We start from the raw sequence: 21,449 nt of genomic DNA, 5'->3' as shown, positions 1-21,449 counted from the left end.
CATTTAGAACTTTCTCTGAAACTGTTTTAATTGTCATACAATTAATCCTTCCCCCATCCTTTCCATGTAACCTTTCAGAATTCCTGACCTCAAAACTGGCTCTTATTTTATTTCCCCAAAAACTTTCCTAGTTGGTCCAACATCATAGCTGTGGAAACAAAAACCTATTTATGATGCAGTAAACCTATCCCAAACTTAACATTTTGATTGCTCCTAATGAGTTCAACACATTCTCAACGTACTGTAGTAATCTTCCCACATTTATCTGATTCCATAAGACTAACATGGCTCATTAGAAAATTAAGCCCGTCCCAAAATCTGACACTTGAACCCATCTGCCTCCTCATCATAGAAATGCTGGGCACATTTGCCTTGTATCTGCTCCCCAAACTCCACAAACCCTACTCCAATTGTCTCTCAATTAGTGACAGGTTACATCACTCCCACTGAAATATCTCTTACCCAGTTTTATCAGTATCTTCAACCAAATGACCAGTCTCCCTTCTTCTATCCAAAATAATTACCAATTCTTCCACAGCTTTTCAACAGTTCCTTAATCCTGACTCTTTTCTTGTCACAGTGGATGTAACCTATCTACACATCAAACAATCACATACCCTACAAATAACTTCCTTCTACTTATAATACAGTTCTTTCTATTTCTTGCAATAATTTTCTTATTCTACAACCATATAATTGTCGTTGCTTCTTTGATGTATCATCTAACTTAAACCTGACTGTGCTCATTCTAGTTTATTTCAGTTACATAAAATCTTGCAAATTGTTTTTAAGTCCTTTGTCTTCTAAAAATTCTAGGATGTCGATTAGTTAAAAGAATATTTTCTAGGATTTCATAAATATTATAGCTTACAAAAACTTATCAGCTTCAAATCAGTTACTCAATAAACACATGATTTTTAACATGTAAATTTGCCTTTTACAAGATTTTTTAAAATTACTTGGTTCTCCTGATGACTCCTTTGACTCTGTTTGCTTGAATGTTTGTTATTGCCACAGACAGAGCCCCCACCACATCCTAGTGACTATTACACTATTTTCTGAATCCCACATACATACCGGTACTTTCAGTATACAGACAAACAGAAATATAATCACCTCTACCTGCCCATCCTGTATTCCTTTGTCTATAGCCCTTATATTCTTTGAACAAGCATTTTCAAATCACATGCTAGTTTAATTCTGCAAAATTATTGTTTCCTCTTATGTGCCACCCCTATAAATAACTAATACATACCATTCAAAATCTTTAATTACTTTTAAGACAGTGGCATTTATCATAATCAATGAGTTATTTTAGAAGTATGTCAGCACCTGTAATCATTTACTACCACAGTACCTTTACACTAAGAAAAGAAAATTATTTATTAGTTTTTGGCACGTTCGTATCACACTACCCAAAATATGTAATTTTAAACTACTATGACATTAACTGAGTTCTCCATTGGCATTTGACAAAACATGACAATAGTGTTAAAAAGGAAACACTTTCCCAATGTTCAGTAAATATTATCTATTTTAACATGAATTGTCTTTCAGCTTCTTAGGCCAACATCAGGTGACAATTTTCAGCCTTTATTTCCTCAGAGAAGTATGTATATAATGATCTCACTTTTTTGTGTATCTGTATCAACCTCTTTCTATTCCAGGTTCTATAGATTTTTACTGTTTCTCTTAGTAGTTGTACATTTCACTTTTGAACAGGTAAGTGTTCATAACGTTTGCACAGTAGTAGTGGAACTATTTGTGTCTACTTTCCTCTGTGACTGTACACTTTTGTTTTCTTATTACAGTTACAGTTTACGAAAGAAACTGCATGACCAATATCTTCTCATCCCTTACATTCATTAGAACTAAGAGTTTTCATTGTTTAATTTACATTCTCCCTCCCAGCTCCCCCCCCCCCCCCCTCCATCACCCCCTCCAAATAGTAAATAAACAGAAATACATTATGGAGCTATAATTTGTGAAGCTAACACCCAAGGTCAATATTGTACATAAATTGCCCTCTGATGTATGGCTGGATTGGAATGTAACAACACTACTGTTAAGGGCTCTATGGTTTCTGTGGCTTCGTTGCACCTGTTGCTTTCTACACAATTAATAAATGAACTGCACTCAGTTTCACTAAAATATGCAATCAGTCAAGAATGAATGGGCTAGTGACTATAAATTATTGTAGCTGGGCTGAATGTTTGTAATTAAACTGAAAGTTTATTTAAGCAGATTCCATAACTGCTTTTTATTAGTGCTTACTGAGAGCCTAACTGGTACTGACAGCAAAGTCCTACACTAAATGTGTTTAAAACAAAATAGTGAAGTTTGTAACTGCTACATGAAACCTTATAGATTGTAGATAACAGTGCAAATTTTGTATATTCTGACTTATGATGCCCACAATAAAATACTGTTTTGCAGATTGAAAATAAATATGAGTCCCAAATGGTCACTGCATTAGAGAACTAAACATAAGACCTCACTGTGCCTAGAACAGGAGAAAGGAGTGCAGTATTCTGCTGCATCCATTTTCAATAAGCTACCACAAGAACTCAAAAATCTTAGCAGTAACCCAAACACTTTTAAGTCTAAACTGAAGAGTTTCCTCATGGCTCACTCCGTCTATTCTGTCGAGGAGCTCCTGGAAGAGCTGAAAAATTAAGCAAATTCCGGTGCTACATTGCTGATTTTCTTTATTTAAACTTACAAATTGTCGCCTAATATTTTTCTTATATTTCATATTATCTGTTTCTATTATCGTGTTATAATTTAATGTATTGACTTGTTCCATGACCATGGAGACTCCTCCTTAATTTGGTCCCAATAAATAAATAAATAAATAAATAAATAAAAATAAAAACAATAATTAAAAATCACAAATGATCCACCAGCAGCAGACAAATACAAGTTGTGACTGTGGCAAAGTTGCAAGTGTTCATCCAACATTCAAAACTGGATATGTTCCAACTTTTCGTAACACTCAAAAAATCATCAGTGAATGGAAAACCATTAAAAAATACTAGTGTCCTAACTGTGACTCAATAACAAAATTTATTAAAATGCAGATAGCACACAAGTAGATAATTATAAGTTATTACCAAACCATGTGGCTGATTCATTATGCAGAGTAATGTAAGTCATCCTTCTAGTGTGGTCTAAAACTGAGTCTCTTGTCTAGTATCAGGATGGCCATCATATACCATTAGGCCAAACTTTCCAAAACCTTAGACTCACAGTTTACTCCAGTACAAAGTTACAATTTCAGTATTCTTACTGCTAGCTAATATGTAATTAAACAGGAGGATGCATGTTTTCATCCAGGTTAATTTTAAATGTAGCAAGTTGTTGTATGCTCAGTAGTTTAGACACAAAAATATGATTAGCATGATTGCACACCTTCACTAAATTATTAACAATGCTTAAAATTTATTAATAACTAACAAAGTTACACATCATTCTAATGGAAAATTACATCCCTTTCTGCTGGTGCCATCAGTTTTTGTGTTATGTTAAATTACAGGAACTTTTAATGACTAAAACATTAATTGGCTGGAGATAATGTAATAAATCATGTAAAACATAGAACATACAAATATCTGTAGTGTATATGGCAGTATCCTAACAGATGCCACCTTGCTGTTTTGTGTATCTTCCATTTTTACTGAAGGAAACAGGATTTTAGTACATTTATAGGAAACTTATTTTATCCGCAAATTATGATGTAACTGGTAAAAGTGGGTATATTAGCAGATGCTCATGCCAAGCCCTTTAAAATGGTACCTTGATCATTACTGTATCACCCATGGTTGAGTGGTTAGTAATTTTACAATATTTGTCCATACATTTTTTCAACATAATAAATCTTCATAAACTTGCAAGGTGCTGATAAAAGTGTTCTGTCAAAATGAAATGGTCAGAACAGTGTGCTCTTTAAACAGATATGTTATGCTTCTCTATACCATATATGGTTCCCTCAATAGAAACACTCAAGTCAAACATTTCATATAATACCATGTAATGTACTCATATGACCAATACCGTGGAACTTCTGGTCACACCAAATCTGACAGCACCACTTGGCCTCTGGCTCCCTGGCCAGTGTGAGGTGACTCAGCTTGCCACTGACAACCTCATGCAGCCCTCCTACTGCTCAAGTTGCCACTCCTAGTCTCAGTTGGACACTCATGTCTCACTGTTGTCAAAATATGTAACTATCCAGTAATCACTTGTGATCCCTTTACACATTGTAAATGCTTGCCCTCTGGACCACTATGACAAAGAAGCTTAGGAAAAAATATAATCTTTTGAGCCCAAGATCTCACTATAGGTATATTCATGTATAAAAACAAAAAAGGGAAAGGTTACATGATTCAGGACAATGATGTAAGAAAGAAGGTTAATAAACCACACTGAGATTCTTAATTTACCATTGTCCACCTGATGTGGAATAGATATTCTACATTTATATCATATTACATTTTCCTTCAATAGTACCTTAAAACTGAATGAGCATTAACATATTCCAAATAGAACCTATAAAAAGGGGATAAACTGTAAAATAATAAATAAATACAGTCATTGACATCTCATAATGAAAGTCTTAAAAATTAATGTCAATTTATTTTATATTCATAAATTCAGTTACATCACAAAAAGGATTAAAAAGTAGACAGCTTAACAACTTGCTTCTGAATTAGTTACGGGAGCTGCCTGAGCAGAAAATGAAAATTTATTAACTATTCTTAAGCTGTTGATTAGATAGGGGTGCTGTGTTCTTACCAGCATGTGGCTTTTTATATATAATTTTATTTTGCATCTAATGTTATGGTGGTGAACATTTTCCCTCATTTTGAAACCCGCTGTGCTGTTTTTCACATACAATACTGAGAAATATATGTAGAGATAATGACTGTTAATATTTTGAGATGTATGAATAGTGACCAGGAGTGCTCAAATCTACCAGCATTGCTCATTGCCCATACTACCTTCTTTTGAATTTTTGGAATTTCACTGATGTGAGGAGAATATCCTCATATTGACAGCCTGTACCCTAAGTGACTAAAAGAGTGAAAAATAAATAACTCTTAAATATTCTTTTGTTACTGAGCCTCTCAGTTTCCACATTAAATAATTAACTCAACACAAATTTGTGCAGGTGTGGTTTTTTTTAATCTGGGTTGCAAAGCACTGTGTTTGATGAGAACCAATTTAGTGCTGCTTCCATGCCATCTTGCATCATACCTTGCAGAACTAATGTGTTCTTATGTTGAGCTAGCAAAGTTGTGTCATCTGCATAACAAATAATGTAGTTGGGGACATTGTGTGGTTAATCATTGTCTGCAATTATAAAAAAAGAAGGACCTAAGGACAAAACCTTGTGGGACCCATGACTTAACTTCTTGCAGCTGTGAGTGTCTATTGCTGACAGAGAGAAACTGTTTCTTGTTGTTTAGGTATGATACAATTACTGCCAATACTGAGTCTTGTACACCATAGAATTTGATTTTAGCAAGTAAGATGTCCTCAGAAATACACTCAAATACCTTGCTTAAATTACACAAAAGAAGTGAAGCTTTATTTTTATTCTCAAAAGCTATTATTACTTCGTTCACAGTTGAGAGAACAGCAGTAGTAGTATTTCTTCTCTTGCAGAAGCCAAATTGACTATTAGAAAGTAGATTATGTGACTCAAAGTAGTTATTTAGTTGGTGATACATAAGAGATTCAAATGCTTTGGAGAAAATAGGAACTACTGAAACTGGTCAGTAATTTTTGAAATCAGTTGAGAGAACATCAGTAGTAGTATTTCTTCCCTTGCATTAGCTAAATTGACTATCAGAAAGTAGATTATGTGACTCAAAGTAGTTGTCTAGTTGGTTATAAATAAGAGATTCAAATACTTTGGAGAAAATAGGAACTACTGAAACTGGTCAGTAATTTTTGAAATCAGTTGAGAGAACAGCAGTAGTACTATTTCTTCCCTTGCAGAAGCCAAATTGACTATTAGAAAGTAGATTATGTGTCTTAAAGTAGTTGTTTAGTTGGTTATAAATAAGAGATTCAAATACTTTGGAGAAAATAGTAACTACTGAAACTGGTCAGTAATTTTTGATATCAAGTTTGGCCCCTTTTATGTACACTGGAATTATTTTTGATATTTTTAGTATTGTAGGAAATTCTCCAAACTGTAGAAACCTGTTAAAAAGAAAGACAAATGTTTCACTAATTATATGCACTGTTTTGCTAATTATGTAATTGGACAATCAAGAGTAGGCCATGCTCTTGGCATTTGAGAATTTTGCCACTACTTATGTCATCTCAGTGGGTGTGATTGTCCTCCACTTAAAGCTATAGTTCCCAAGTTGGTGTTGCTTAAATAGATTGGTTGCATTCATACTTGCAGTTTTAATTTCATTCCTGATATTTGTTACAGAATCTATACAAAAAAGATTAACTTTATCTTGGTCAAGAGCTATGTTATGTTTATGATACGTGTGATGCTCTTATGTAACAACATTTTGTGTAGCTTTGCACTCATTAGGATCATGTTCAATCTATCCTTCGTACACTGTTCTTTTTGCCATTCTAAGCTAAGTTCTGTGGGTTCTCTTACATTCAAGACAAGCTTTGTACTAGTAGCATCCCTTGATAAAAAAGAAAGTACAAGTGAGAAAGGAGAATATAATGAAGTGAAGTGTGTACCAAAGCAGAAAGAAGGTATCCTCACAGACAGATAATCCATCCAGCCTCACACCGCAAGTTCCCTTCTGTTGGAAGGCTTGTCTCAACAGCTCAGAGGAGTGATGTTTGTATATTATACAGAGTGAATTACACCAATCTTTCCTACCACAACTGCAGAAAGTAATTCTCACCTGACTATTGAAACTGAATGATGATCAAAAACATCCTCTGGCTCTAATATGAAAGGATTAAAATATAAACAGATCACACAATTGTCTGTCATTATTCCATTAATAAATATGTCTGTTGAGTGACTCAAAGACAAATCCACAACTACATATAGCCTAATAATTCACCATGCCTCATATATTTAGGCCATCTAATTATATAACTCTTAACTTGTGATTTCTCAGGTTTCTCATCAAATTGATTAATGGTGTGGTTTCAGGTGTTCAGATGAGTTGTTGATTCTGTTTTATCACAATATTTGAATGACTGACCCACTTGTCTTCTTCAAGTGCTGCAGACTGTGTTCATATGTGTTTTTGCACCACTATTTATTGCCAAGTTCATCTCCTGTTATTCTCTGAAAGACATTGAGTGTTTAATTAACTGAATTTGTGATGCCTTATACACCAGTGTGCCATAAATGAACTCAATAGCATCAAAGAACTTCTCCTCATTGGGGTTCACAGTCACACATAATTTCTTAGAGGATTTCATATTTGGCAGTGACTGTAGAAATTATTTATTTCATCGTTATAATTTTGGCTTAAAAGCCATTTTCAAGTAGTACTACAAAAGATTTTGCTTTAGCACATGTCAGGTTTTTAAAATTCTCTAACATATGTACATGTCATCAGCAAAGTAAGCATTTTCACTGTAGAAATACTGTATCATCAAACGAGTGTGAAGCTCTGTACATCATGAAAATCATGGTGTACAGAGCTTCAGTCTTATTTGATGGTATGGTATTTCTACAGTGAAAAGGCTTATTTTTGACAATGATATGCATATATGCCAGAGGATTTTGAAGTCTGATTTATGCTAAAGCAAAATCTTTTGCAGTACCCCTTGAAAATGGTCTCTAGGCTGAAATTGCTATTGAAAAATAAATAATTTCTACAATCAGTGGTGAACAGAATGTTCTTTGTAGCATCAGTTTACCCCATTCAGAGTAATGAAAAGTACAAAACACCAGCAAGATATGCCTTCCACTTAAGGCAGCTAGCTGTACATTCATACTCAAGACTTGCTCTGAGCTATAGACTTACATCCAAGAGTCACTACTGTGCACAATGTGTAACCTTATGCTATGCAAACCTCTGTGGACAGTATCTTAATCTTATGCTTTGCAAATCTCTATTCACCACATTCATAGATCATCTTTTCTGCTCTTCAAAACTTTGAAACCAGTTTGTATTTATTAATATCAATATTTGTGCCACAGCCCCACCCAAATGCATTAATACAAGAGTGGGAGAGCTGTGTATCAGTTTTACATTTTTTCTTCACTGCAGTGGAGAGGGACACTCCAAGATCCTATTGACGGCAAAAATGCCTGCTTTGTAATCATTAACAGAAAGACTCCTGTCTTTACATATTTTGTGTCATCGCTTGATACAAGCCTGTAATCCCTAAATAAAGCCACATTCATAGATCATTGTGAAGGGAGCACAAGAGGAATGCCAGTAACAATATCTAGAAAGTCCAAGTCCACAGTAGAGTCAGTACACAAGAAGCAGCTAGGTATGATAGGGATTTACTCATGCAAAGTATTACTGACAACTGAGTTTGCTTAACCTGTTGCTGTGAGTGATTAAGCCCACTTGACCTGCCTTCCTTGCCTGTGATGGCACACTACACTCCCGAGCTGTAACACCTCTATATCACCTGCTGGTGGGAATATTATCAAATAAAATGTAAGTTTATGCCTCTGTGCTGTCTGTGACTTGGAACCGAGTTTTGCTTTAACTTCCTGGTGGTTATTCCTATAACAGATAAAACGTTCAAGGTCTATTTTTCTGAATTCCATTTTTAAATGCCAGATTCTTAATTTATTGCTTCCAAATACTTGCATTTCTCATCTATCATTGTTAACAATTTTTTCCATACCAACTTTTTTATCAGAGTATTTTTATTTACAGTGGTTTATAATATAGGGGGTTAATTTTCTTCATTGAGCTTCTAATGTCCACCATCTCAACCAGTACTAAATACATCAAAAATTCATAATATCTTCCCAAATATGATTTTTCACAATGAAGTGGTTGGGTCAATTTTCTTCATGTTCACAAACAATTGAAGAACAGAGGTGACAGATTAGAAATAGTTTACTGTTACCAGTACAAAAACTGAAACTAATTATTTTGACTTACCTTGGTTCCTGATGTGGAATACATTTTCCTTACATTGCCGGCACAGCAGTCTTGAGGAACATGAGATTCCTGATGGGTGTAGAAAGATATTGAGTTCATCTACTGCCAAGTCTACTGTCAAGTTGTGATATTATTAATAAAAGCTGCAGGTATTTATATTCACTGTTGACACATTAATTCCATGTTCTCTACATGACTATTCATCAAATTCACAGTTACTGACACATTAAGCATGTGTGTGAAAACCAAACCAATTTTCACATCTCCCTTTCTGCCACTTATATGTAAAATTACTTCTCACGGCTATCTCAGAAGAAAAAGATAACACGCCCATCAGAGAAGTTCTTTTACATTACAAATGAATTATTTAGTGATGATCTTTTCTTGGAGCAGTTTTTAAAGATTTGTAATCAACAGTTTTAAAGTACATAACTTCAAATATAAATAAAATTAAAAAGTAAATTTCAAAATAAATCCAATACATGAGAAATAATTAAGTTTTTGAATAAATAATGAAATAATCTCATTTATGTTTGATCCATGTTTGACCAAATACTCTGTATATAAGTGTATAAAACTATTTGATTTGTGTTATTAAAGCTGTACAATTACAATTTTTGAACTTGTCTGTATTGTACAGTAAATTTATGATGTGTTTCAAATAATTCATTTCTTATAATCATAAACAGATACTACACTTAACAATAGATGAATTATTGACCACTACTATTACAATCTGTATGATCTCAGAACATTGCCATTTTTGTTTATTTGCAAAATTTCCAGACTTCCTACATTTACCGCTTTTAGTGTTCCACGGGATACAGGATACTATTGACTTCATTACTTGAGTGACTGAAGAGAATAATAGCACTGCAATCAGTCACTAGCCTTGTCTGGGCAAACTTGCCAAGAGCAAACAAATGCTCTAAATGTCTTACCAGCTGATGCACAAGCATAAACTGAAGCAAAGTTGTTTGGGAGCCGGAGAGTAACTGCTCAAGCATAAAGCAAGAGAAAGTCAGGAACACATTACAATTGAAGTAGTGAGACTGTCTTTGACACTTGACTAAAGGCTTCATAGAGTGTAAATTGATTGTGGCCTGCTATACCACACATTTTTATGTTACTTTGGAGGCCAGACACAACACTTCAAGTTGTAGTCTCTGCCAGTGCATGCACTGCAGCTAACTTCATGTCCCCACAATTAAGGCCTCTGACAGCTATATTGGTAACATTAGCAGATGTGAATGTTTGGGAGAACATAGCACTAACCACTTTTCTCAGCACTGTTTGTTGCCTTATGTTTTCATGAGTGGGTGTCTGCTGTTTTGTCACTTATTTTTGAAAACTTGTCACAGTCATCATCAAACTATGCTGATGTTGCTTCAAAAGGCTGAGTTCACTGGGCAATGCCATTGAGACTTGGGTCTGAATTGCATGTGCTTTAGTATGCACTTTGTTGTCAGATGCCAAATGCAGTAACATGTCTTACGGGTGCTTTCATGTAAGACTTTTCACTAATCCAACATTCAAATTTGCTGTGGCAACTCAGATTTTGCAGATCACCTATTCTATTTAAATAGGACTAGCATAATTTTTTATGTTATATCAAATTGTAGTCAGACAGCTACAATGTAAGTTTAATGATCAAAGTGCATAGTCAGCAACCTGTAAATATCAGTGAATGATTAAGTATCTAAGAGGTGTTTTAAAATTTGGTCTACTAGAAGCCAACAATCAGCCCCTTGCTGAATAGGATCATCACTTCCCTGACAATATATTCTGAAATGACATAGATAAACCCGCTAACACCTTCAACACAAAGAAATTTGTGAGTCGAGAACTAGATGGAGCTGATGCTGCTTGTGTTGCTTCAGATAATTCAACAGGACCTCATATTGCTGTTTTTCATATTTCTGTTGTTGCTGCAGCATTAATCACTGCTTCCATAGCTCCAGAAACTTTGGATTCTTAGTGAAGTAGTTGACAATGCACATGGGCCTGAAGTCTCATTGTTCAGTTCTCTATAAGGGAGACATTATATTCTCACACCTCAGATGTGACCATCTCTTGCATAATAATGTTATAATTGCTGTCATCTTTCACTTCAGCTTTAAATTTATGCAACTGTTCACAGCTTGTGGGCCCTTTAATATCTAGAATTTTTTCTCATACATCAAATTCCTGGATTAGGTGAATCAACAATGCATCTGGCTTTCCTAATTGGTCTATTCAACATTTCACTTGGGCACCTGATTGATCTGTTTGCTCACTCATTTTCTCCATCATTTAAAAATTCTTTCCTCACACTAGCTCAAGTACTTCTTTTAACAATTGCTACTCATCATATAGCGAAGATGCTGAGTCACAGATAGGGACAACAAAAATACTTTCACAATTAAAGCTTTCAGCCATTGGCCTTTGTCAACAATAGACACACATATGCACTTACGAAGATGCAACTCAGACACATGACTGCAGTCTCAGGCAGTATTTCAGTTGCCTGAGACTGCAGTCGTGTGTGTGAGTTGCGTTTGGGTGAGTGTGTGTGTGTGTGTGTGTGTGTGTGTGTGTGTGTGTGTGTTTGTGTGTTTGTGTGTGTGTGTGTGTGTGTGTGTGTGTGTGTGTGAGACTATTGTTGACAAAGGCCAATGGCCAAAAGCTTTAATTGTGAAAGTCTTTTTGTTGTGCCTATCTGCGAATCAGTATCTCTGCAATGTAGTGAGCAACAACTTTCCTGGATTTACCATTGTTTGATTTTAACATAGTTTTAAATACCTCAGTTCATGACTGAAAGTGTACTTTCATGAGAACTCCATTTGATCATATGTTGCCCTCTCTTGCTTTTCACTTTCAGCATGAGCCATCAAAACATAATTAGATCAGTCAAAACCCACTGTTGGTGGCTTGGAGACAGCCTGCTAAGAATCTAGATCTACATGTATACTCTGCAAATCACCATAAATTGCATGGCAGAAGATGCTTCCTGTTGTACCACTTATTAGGGTTTATTCCCACTCCATTCACATACGAGTGTGAAGGGAATGATTGCTAAAATGCATCTGTGCAGGCTGTAATTAATCTAATCTTGTTCTCACAATCCTTATGTTAGTGGTATAAATGGGGCTATAGTATATTTCCAGAATAATTATTTAAAGTCAATTCTTGAAACTTTGTAAGTAGGCATTTCAGGACAATTTATGTCTATCTTCAGTCATTTCACTTTTTCAGCGTCTCTGTGACATTCTTCCACAGGTCAAACAAATCTGTAACCATTCGTGCTGCACGTCTCCGTATATGTTCAATACACCCTATTAATCCTGTTTGGTGTGGCTCCCATACACTTGGGCAATATTCTTGAATGAGCCACACAAGTGATGTGTAAGCAATCTCATTTTCCACAAAATTCTACCAATATACTGAAGCCTACCACCTGATTTACCCACAACTGAGTGATCATTCTATTTCATATCCCTACAAAGCGTTAGACCCATATATTTCTACAAGTTGGTCAATTCCAGCTGTGACTCACTGATATTGCAGTCATATGATATGTTAGACCCACATATTTCTATGAGTTGGTCAATTCCATCTATTGCACAGTTTTACATTTCCGAACATATAAAGCAAGTTGCCAATCTTTTCACCACTTTGAAATCTTATGAAGATCTAACTGAATATGTATGCAGCTTCTTTCAGAAAGTGCTTCATATCATCTGCAAATAGTCTGAAATACTGTTAACATTATCCATAAGGTCATTAATATACACACATCAAAAAAAGTTTCGCATCACCTTGATCAGAAAACTGGAATAGAGATCAATATAAACATCATTTTCACTCTTTTTATTGCTCATGAAAACCGTCCATTGCATGTTGTACCACCATACAGCGAGACCTTCGGAGGTGATGGTCCAGATTGCTGTACACACTGGTACCTCTAATACTCATTAGTACATCTTCTTGCATTGATGGATGCCTGTATTTGTCGTGGCATGCTATCCACAAGCTCATCAAGGCACTGTTGGTCCAGATTGTCCCACTCCTCAATGGTGATTCTGTGTAGATCCCTCAGAGTGGTTGGTGGGTAACGTCGTCCATAAACAGCCCTTTTCAATCCATCCCAGGCATGTTAGATAGGCTTCATGTCTGGAGAACATGCTGGCCACTCTAGTGGAGCAATGTCGTTTTCCCAAAGGAAGTCATTCACAAGACATGCACAATGGGGGCCTGAATTGTTGTCCATGGAGACAAATGCCTCGCCAATATGCTGCCCATATTGTTGCACTATCAGTTGGAGTATGGTATTCACTTATCATACAGCCATTATGGTGCCTTCCATGACCACCAGCGGCGTACGTCGGCACCACATAATGCCACCCCAAAACAGCGAGGAACCTCCACCTTGCTGCACTCACTAGACAGTCTGTCTAAGGCATTCAGCCTGACCGTGTTGCCTCCAAACATGTCTCCGATGATTGTCTGGTTGAAGGCGTCTGTGACACTCATCAGTGAAGAGTATGTGATGCTAATCCTGAGTGGTCCATTTGGCATGTTGTTGGGCCCATCTGTACCATGCTGCATAGTGTCGTGGTTGCAAAGATGGACCTCACCATGGGTGTCAGGAGTGAAGTTGCGCATCATGCAGCCTATTGTGCACAGTTTGAGTTGTAACGCAACATCCTGTGGCTGCACGAAAAGCATTATTCAGCATGGTGGCTTTGCTGTCAGAGTTCCACCGGGCCATAATCCATAGGTAGCGGTCATCCACTTCAGTAGTAGCCCTTGGGCGGCCTGAACGAGGCATGTTGTCAATGCTTCCTGTCTCTCTGTATCTGCTCCATGTCCAAACAACATCGCTTTGGTTCACTCCTAGACACCCGAACATTTCCATTATTGAGAGCCCTTCCTGGCACAAAATAACAATGCGAACATGTTTGAACCGTGGTACTGACCGTCTAGGCATGGTCGAACTGCAGACAACACGAGCTGTATACCTTCTTCCTGGTGGAATGACTGGAACTGATCGGCTATCAGAACCCCTCCGTCTAATACGCGCTGCTCATGCATGGTTGTTTACATCTTTGGGCGGGTTTAGTGACATCTCTGAACAATGAAAGGGACTGTGTCTGTGATACAATATCTACAGTCAATGTCTATCTTTAGGACCTCTGGGAACCAAGGTGATGCAAAACTTTTTTTGATGTATGTACAACATGAACAAGGTTCCCAAAACACTTCACTCCCAAAGTTACTTCTACGTCTTATACTGACTCTCTATCCACAATAACAAGCTGTGCCTTCCTACCAAACATTCCTCAGTGCAGTCACAAATTTCACTTGTTACTTCATATGTTCATACTTCTGACCATGAGCATGGATGAGGTACTGAGTCAAACGCTTTCAGAAATCAAGAAATATTGCATCTTCCAGACTGCTTTGATCCAAATCTTTCAGTATATCATGTAAGAAAAGTGGGAGTTGGGTTTCACATGATCGATGGTTTTGGAATCCCTGCTGGTTGGCGTGGAGGAGGTCATTCTGTTCGAGATGCCTCATTATGTTTGAGCTCAGAATGTGTTCTAAGATTCTACAACAAATCAATGTCAAGGATATGGTTAGATAGGCTAACTCAATCACAAATTCAGTACAGAACCTGATAGGAATTCCATCAGGCCCTGGAGCTTTGTTCGGTTTTAATGAATTCAGCTGTTTCTCAGTACCAGTTACACTAACTTAATTCATTCATCTTTTCAGTGGGTTTTCCTTTGTAAAGGATCATTTGAAAATTGTGTTAAACATTTCAGCTATTGCCTTGCTACCATCAATTTCTGTTCCTGTGTCATTCATAAGCAACTAGACACTAACTTTGATGCCAGTGACAGCTTTACATATAACTATAATTTCAGTGGGTTTTGTGACAGATAAATTGACAGTGTTCTGCTACGGTAATCATTGAAGGCTTTACACACTGTTTTCTTGACAGCCAAACATGTTTCATTCAGCATCTGTCTATCTACTGTCCTGAGCTTTGTTTTACACCTATTATGCAGTAACCTCTGTTTCCTTGGGTGTTTCTTTACAGTGAAGCTATCCCATGGATGACCCCTCTCATTAGGAACTGTTCTATTGGGTACATATCTATGCAGTGCATGGTCAACTATTTTTTTACACTTGAGCCATAGTTGTTCTACATGCTCCTGCCATATGCTGAAAGTTTCAAGTTTCTCATTAGGATATGACACTACTGCTTTTTTATTTAGTCTTCTGAACATATTTATCTTTCTACTTATTTTACCCATTATTTGTACTTTGTTAATCACTGTTGCCACAACCATGTCATGGTCACTGATAGCAGTTTCAATGAGGACACTCTCTAAGAAGTCATATCTATTTGTTGCCATTAGATAAAATATATTTCCAATGTGAGTGGGGTCTTGAACTATCAGGTCTAGGTAGCTTTCAGAGAAGGCAGTTAATAATGTTTCACATGATGTCATGCCCACCACTAACAAAACTGTCTTGGTTGCTGGATGGTTATAGCATTGACCGATGATTATGTATCATTGGGAAACTCACATACAACCAAACAGAGTTTTTCTCTAAATTTATCATTTACATCAGGAGATGAGTCTGATTGGCATAGAAGGATCCAGTAACCAATTTATGCCCACCCCTGGCACTGAGTCTTGCCCGAAGAATTTTGCATGCAGATTCAATTTCTATCTCAGTGGATTTGAGTTTCTGGGCTACTGCGACAAATACACTATGTGATCAAAAGTATCTGGACACCCCCAAAAACATACTTTTTCATATTAGGTGCATTGTGCTGCCACCTATTGCCAGGTACTCCATATCAGCAACCTCAATAGTCGTTAGACATTGTGAGAGAGAAGAATGGGGTGTTCTGCAGAACAATGTGACATTGGCACAGAGCTGCTAAAATGCAGAACCATCTGGGGGTAATACAGTGGGGAACATTTGATACCCTCTGCATGCACATTTTATGTTATATCTTCTATTGCTACCACACGATCATTTTTCCATATGCAACTATCATGAACCATGGACCTTGCCGTTGGTGGGGAGGCTTGCGTGCCTCAGCGATACAGATAGCCGTACCGTAGGTGCAACCACAACGGAGGGGTATCTGTTGAGAGGCCAGACAAACGTGTGGTTCCTGAAGAGGGGCAGCAGCCTTTTCAGTAGTTGCAAGGGCAACAGTCTGGATGATTGACTGATCTGGCCTTGTAACAATAACCAAAACGGCCTTGCTGTGCTGGTACTGCGAACGGCTGAAAGCAAGGGGAAACTACAGCCGTAATTTTTCCCGAGGGCATGCAGCCTTACTGTATGATTACATGATGATGGCGTCCTCTTGGGTAAAATATTCCGGAGGTGAAATAGTCCCCCATTCGGATCTCTGGGCGGGGACTACTCAAGAGGATGTCGTTATCAGGAGAAAGAAAACTGGCATTCTACGGATCGGAGCGTGGAATGTCAGATCCCTTAATCGGGCAGGTAGGTTAGAAAATTTAAAAAGGGAAATGGATAGGTTGAAGTTAGATATAGTGGGAATTAGTGAAGTTCGGTGGCAGGAGGAACAAGACTTCTGGTCAGGTGACTACAGGGTTATAAACACAAAATCAAATAGGGGTACTGCAGGAGTAGGTTTAATAATGAATAGGAAAATAGGAATGCGGGTAAGCTACTACAAACAGCATAGTGAACGCATTATTGTGGCCAAGATAGATACGAAGCCCACGCCTACTACAGTAGTACAAGTTTATATGCCAACTAGCTCTGCAGATGACGAAGAAATTGAAGAAATGTATGATGAAATAAAAGAAATTATTCAGATTGTGAAGGGAGACGAAAATTTAATAGTCATGGGTGACTGGAATTCGAGTGTAGGAAAAGGGAGAGAAGGAAACATAGTAGGTGAATATGGATTGGGGGACAGAAATGAAAGAGGAAGCCGCCTGGTCGAATTTTGCACAGAGCACAACATAATCATAACTAACACTTGGTTTAAGAATCATGAGAGAAGGTTGTATACATGGAAGAACCCTGGAGATACTAAAAGGTATCAGATAGATTATATAATGGTAAGCCAGAGATTTAGGAACCAGGTTTTAAATTGTAAGACATTTCCAGGGGCAGATGTGGACTCTGACCACAATCTATTGGTTATGACCTGTAGATTAAAACTGAAGAAACTGCAGAAAGGTGGGAATTTAAGGAGATGGGACCTGGATGAACTAAAAGAACCAGAGGTTGTACAGAGATTCAGGGAGAGCATAAGGGAGCAATTGACAGGAATGGGGGAAATAAATACAGTAGAAGAAGAATGGGTAGCTTTGAGGGATGAAGTAGTGAAGGCAGCAGAGGATCAAGTAGGTAAAAAGACGAGTGCTAGTAGAAATCCTTGGGTAACAGAAGAAATATTGAATTTAATTGATGAAAGGAGAAAATATAAAAATGCAGTAAGTGAAACAGGCAAAAAGGAATACAAACGTCTCAAAAATGAGATCGACAGGAAGTGCAAAATGGCTAAGCAGGGATGGCTAGAGGACAAATGTAAGGATGTAGAGGCCAATTTCACTAGGGGTAAGATAAATACCGCCTACAGGAAAATTAAAGAGACCTTTGGAGATAAGAGAACCACTTGTATGAATATCAAGAGCTCAGATGGAAACCCAGTTCTAAGCAAAGAAGGGAAAGCAGAAAGGTGGAAGGAATATATAGAGGGTCTATACAAGGGCGATGTACTTGAGGACAATATTATGGAAATGGAAGAGGATGTAGATGAAGATGAAATGGGAGATATGATACTGCGTGAAGAGTTTGACAGAGCACTGAAAGACCTGAGTCGAAACAAGGCCCCCGGAGTAGACAATATTCCATTGGAACTACTGACGGCCGTGGGAGAGCCAGTCCTGACAAAACTCTACCATCTGGTGAGCAAGATGTATGAAACAGGCGAAATACCCTCAGACTTCAAGAAGAATATAATAATTCCAATCCCAAAGAAAGCAGGTGTTGACAGATGTGAAAATTACCGAACTATCAGCTTAATAAGTCACAGCTGCAAAATACTAACTCGAATTCTTTACAGACGAATGGAAAAACTAGTAGAAGCCAACCTCGGGGAAGATCAGTTTGGATTCCGTAGAAATACTGGAACACGTGAGGCAATACTGACCTTACGACTTATCTTAGAAGAAAGATTAAGGAAAGGCAAACCTACGTTACTAGCAATTGTAGACTTAGAGAAAGCTTTTTACAATGTTGATTGGAATATTCTCTTTCAAATTCTAAAGGTGGCACGGGTAAAATACAGGGAGCGAAAGGCTATTTACAATTTGTACAGAAACCAGATGGCAGTTATAAGAGTCGAGGGACATGAAAGGGAAGCAGTGGTTGGGAAGGGAGTAAGACAGGGTTGTAGCCTCTCCCCGATGTTGTTCAATCTGTATATTGAGCAAGCAGTAAAGGAAACAAAAGAAAAATTTGGAGTAGGTATTAAAATTCATGGAGAAGAAATAAAAACTTTGAGGTTCGCCGATGACATTGTAATTCTGTCAGAGACAGCAAAGGACTTGGAAGAGCAGTTGAATGGAATGGACAGTGTCTTGAAAGGAGGATATAAGATGAACATCAACAAAAGCAAAACAAGGATAATGGAATGTAGTCTAATTAAGTCGGGTGATGCTGAGGGAATTAGATTAGGAAATGAGGTACTTAAACTAGTAAAGGAGTTTTGCTATTTGTGGAGCAAAATAACTGATGATGGTCGAAGTAGAGAGGATATAAAATGTAGGCTGGCAATGGCAAGGAAAGCGTTTCTGAAGAAGAGAAATTTGTTAACATCCAGTATTGATTTAAGTGTCAGGAAGTCATTTCTGAAAGTATTCGTATGGAGTGTAGCCATGTATGGAAGTGAAACATGGATGATAAATAGTTTGGACAAGAAGAGAATAGAAGCTTTCGAAATGTGGTGCTACAGAAGAATGCTGAAGATTAGATGGGTAGATCACATAACTAATGAGGAAGCATTGAATAGGATTGGGGAGAAGAGAAGTTTGTGGCACAACTTGACCAGAAGAAGGGATCGGTTGGTAGGACATGTTCTGAGGCATCAAGGGATCACCAATTTAGTATTGGAGGGCAGCGTGGAGGGTAAAAATCGTAGAGGGAGACCAAGAGATGAATACACTAAGCAGATTCAGAAGGATGTAGGTTGCAGTAGGTACTGGGAGATGAAAAAGCTTGCACAGGATAGAGTAGCATGGAGAGCTGCATCAAACCAGTCTCAGGACTGAAGACCACAACAACAACAACTATCATTGTGATAAATTTCTGTTATTAAGTTTGTTTTCTGTTCAGATTTTATGTGAAATACAAATATTTTTATGTTTGATTTTAGACTTTCTTGTTGTACTCCTAAACTAACTGTACAGATACTGTATAGCAATTCCTTTTTCATTTTAGTTTCTTAGCAGATGTGATAAAATTTATGTCCTGAAAGATGGTCGTATACTAGAGGAAGGAACACATGAAGAGTTGATGGCTTCTGAGAAGGAATACTCGATTATGATCAAAAGATATACAGCAAACAAAGACCAAGAAAACAATGTTTCGTAAGTGGTGCCTTTATTTTGTTATGAACACCAAAACTGCTACATATATTTTGATTTAAGTTTTATAAAAAGTGTCATATAAGTACAGTGAGACTTGAAATCTCAATAGCTGTTTTAACACTTTTTTCTGTTTTGTCTTATTTTAAGAAACTAGAGCTTCTCAAAAACATGAGAAAATTATATGCACTACATGAAGGTAAATGTATTTTCTTTTCATCTTTGCTTTGTCTACCTCTCCTTGGTTAACATTATAGCTTTTATTTCCACTTTTTAGTTGGTCAGTAAAACCATCTGCCTTCATATAAATATTTATTTTTATTTCTTTCAATAAGCCTTCATATAAATATTTCTTTTTATTTCTTTCAATAATTAATGATCAAATTATCAGCATTCCTCTTCTCTGATATCTAAACTGCCTTCATATAAATATTTATTTTTATTTATTTCAATAATTAATTATCAAATTATCAGCATTTCTCTTCTCTGATATCTAAACTAACTGGCAGTTGGTTATGTTGTATCTGGATGTACTAGTATATTTCATTTAATTTAACCCTAAAATAAAATATTTTTGGCCTCTCATGCTGGAAGTAAAGACCATCTTATTAAAAAGTTAGAAATTGTTTAGTGTATAAGAACTCTACTATTATATAATAATTTCTTTTTCATTTTAGTTTTGTTAGCGAATGTGATAAAATTTATGTCCTGAAAGATGGTCATATACTAGAGATTGGAACACATCTAACTAACAAATCAGAAATTTTTCTAATACTGGTATGCATGGCTGTTAATCAGGTTAATATTTTTATTATTTTTGTATATCAATAGGCCTGTTATAGATTTTGCTTCAGTTAATTGAATTTAGTTTGTTACAATACTGTTTTACTATTTTTAAGAGATCTGAAGGTGACAGCAGCTGAAAATGGTAATTGTGAATCGTGCATTTTATGTGATCAAAATGGACCTTTACAAATAAAATGCCATAACATGATTATGAACTCATTTATAGACTTTATATCTTCAATTGAAGATCAAAAGTGCTGTCCCAGTTTTATTCTTGCACATTGCAAAGATGAGTGATATAGATGTTAGTGTCAGTGGCATTGAGTTGCAGGTGAATTGCTAAAATAAAACAGAATCCCTGTCAGATTCTGTACAGAATTTGCTGCTGACTTACATCCATTTCTAACCATAATATTCAGTACATTTCTCAATTAAAAATCAGTGCCTAGTGGTTAGAAGAAAGCAAAATTCATACTTTTGTAAAAGAAGGGCAGAATTTGAAATAGGCAAGAAAAAACAAAAGCTCTTAAAGAAAAGGCCAAAAAATACAAAATCTCAAGTAAAATGCATGGGAGACATATTATACCCATTTGAGATCAAGACAGGAGATCTACAAGGTGATGGACTATCACCAATCCCATTAAACTTTGTAACTGAAAAAGTGATCACACAATGAAAGAAAAAATTAGCACAATCTAACATCAGAAATGGAATGAGTACATGCTGATTGGAAAAAGTATGTTTCAAAACTGATTGTTTGCAGATGATTTAGCAGCTTTGACTGACAATACAGAGGTAGCACAAAAACAGACAGAAATACTCAACCAAACAGCAGGAAAAGCAGGACTACACATCATCTTTTGAAAAACCAGAGGTAATGGAAAATGGCAAGAAATCATCAAAATTAAACAAAGTTCAGAAATATCAGACAAACAGCCAAATTTAA

At 36.6% G+C, this 21,449-nt stretch overlaps 1 protein-coding gene across 4 annotated transcripts in view; it reads left to right on the top strand.

The window, feature by feature from the left end:
* LOC124711518 (ATP-binding cassette sub-family C member 5-like) overlaps nt 1-21,449 on the top strand; it is a 538,718-nt gene that overhangs the window by 344,815 nt on the left and 172,454 nt on the right. For all 4 annotated transcript variants that reach the window (XM_047241664.1, XM_047241655.1, XM_047241649.1 and 1 more), the window contains one exon: nt 19,572-19,720. In XM_047241664.1, the coding sequence (XP_047097620.1) occupies nt 19,572-19,720 (149 nt within the window). The remainder of the gene's footprint in view (nt 1-19,571; nt 19,721-21,449) is intronic.

Source organism: Schistocerca piceifrons, chromosome 1, assembly GCF_021461385.2.
Source record: "Schistocerca piceifrons isolate TAMUIC-IGC-003096 chromosome 1, iqSchPice1.1, whole genome shotgun sequence".
In the NCBI taxonomy this organism is placed as follows: Eukaryota; Metazoa; Arthropoda; class Insecta; order Orthoptera; family Acrididae; genus Schistocerca; species Schistocerca piceifrons.
This window is presented reverse-complemented; position numbering and strand designations above follow the sequence as displayed.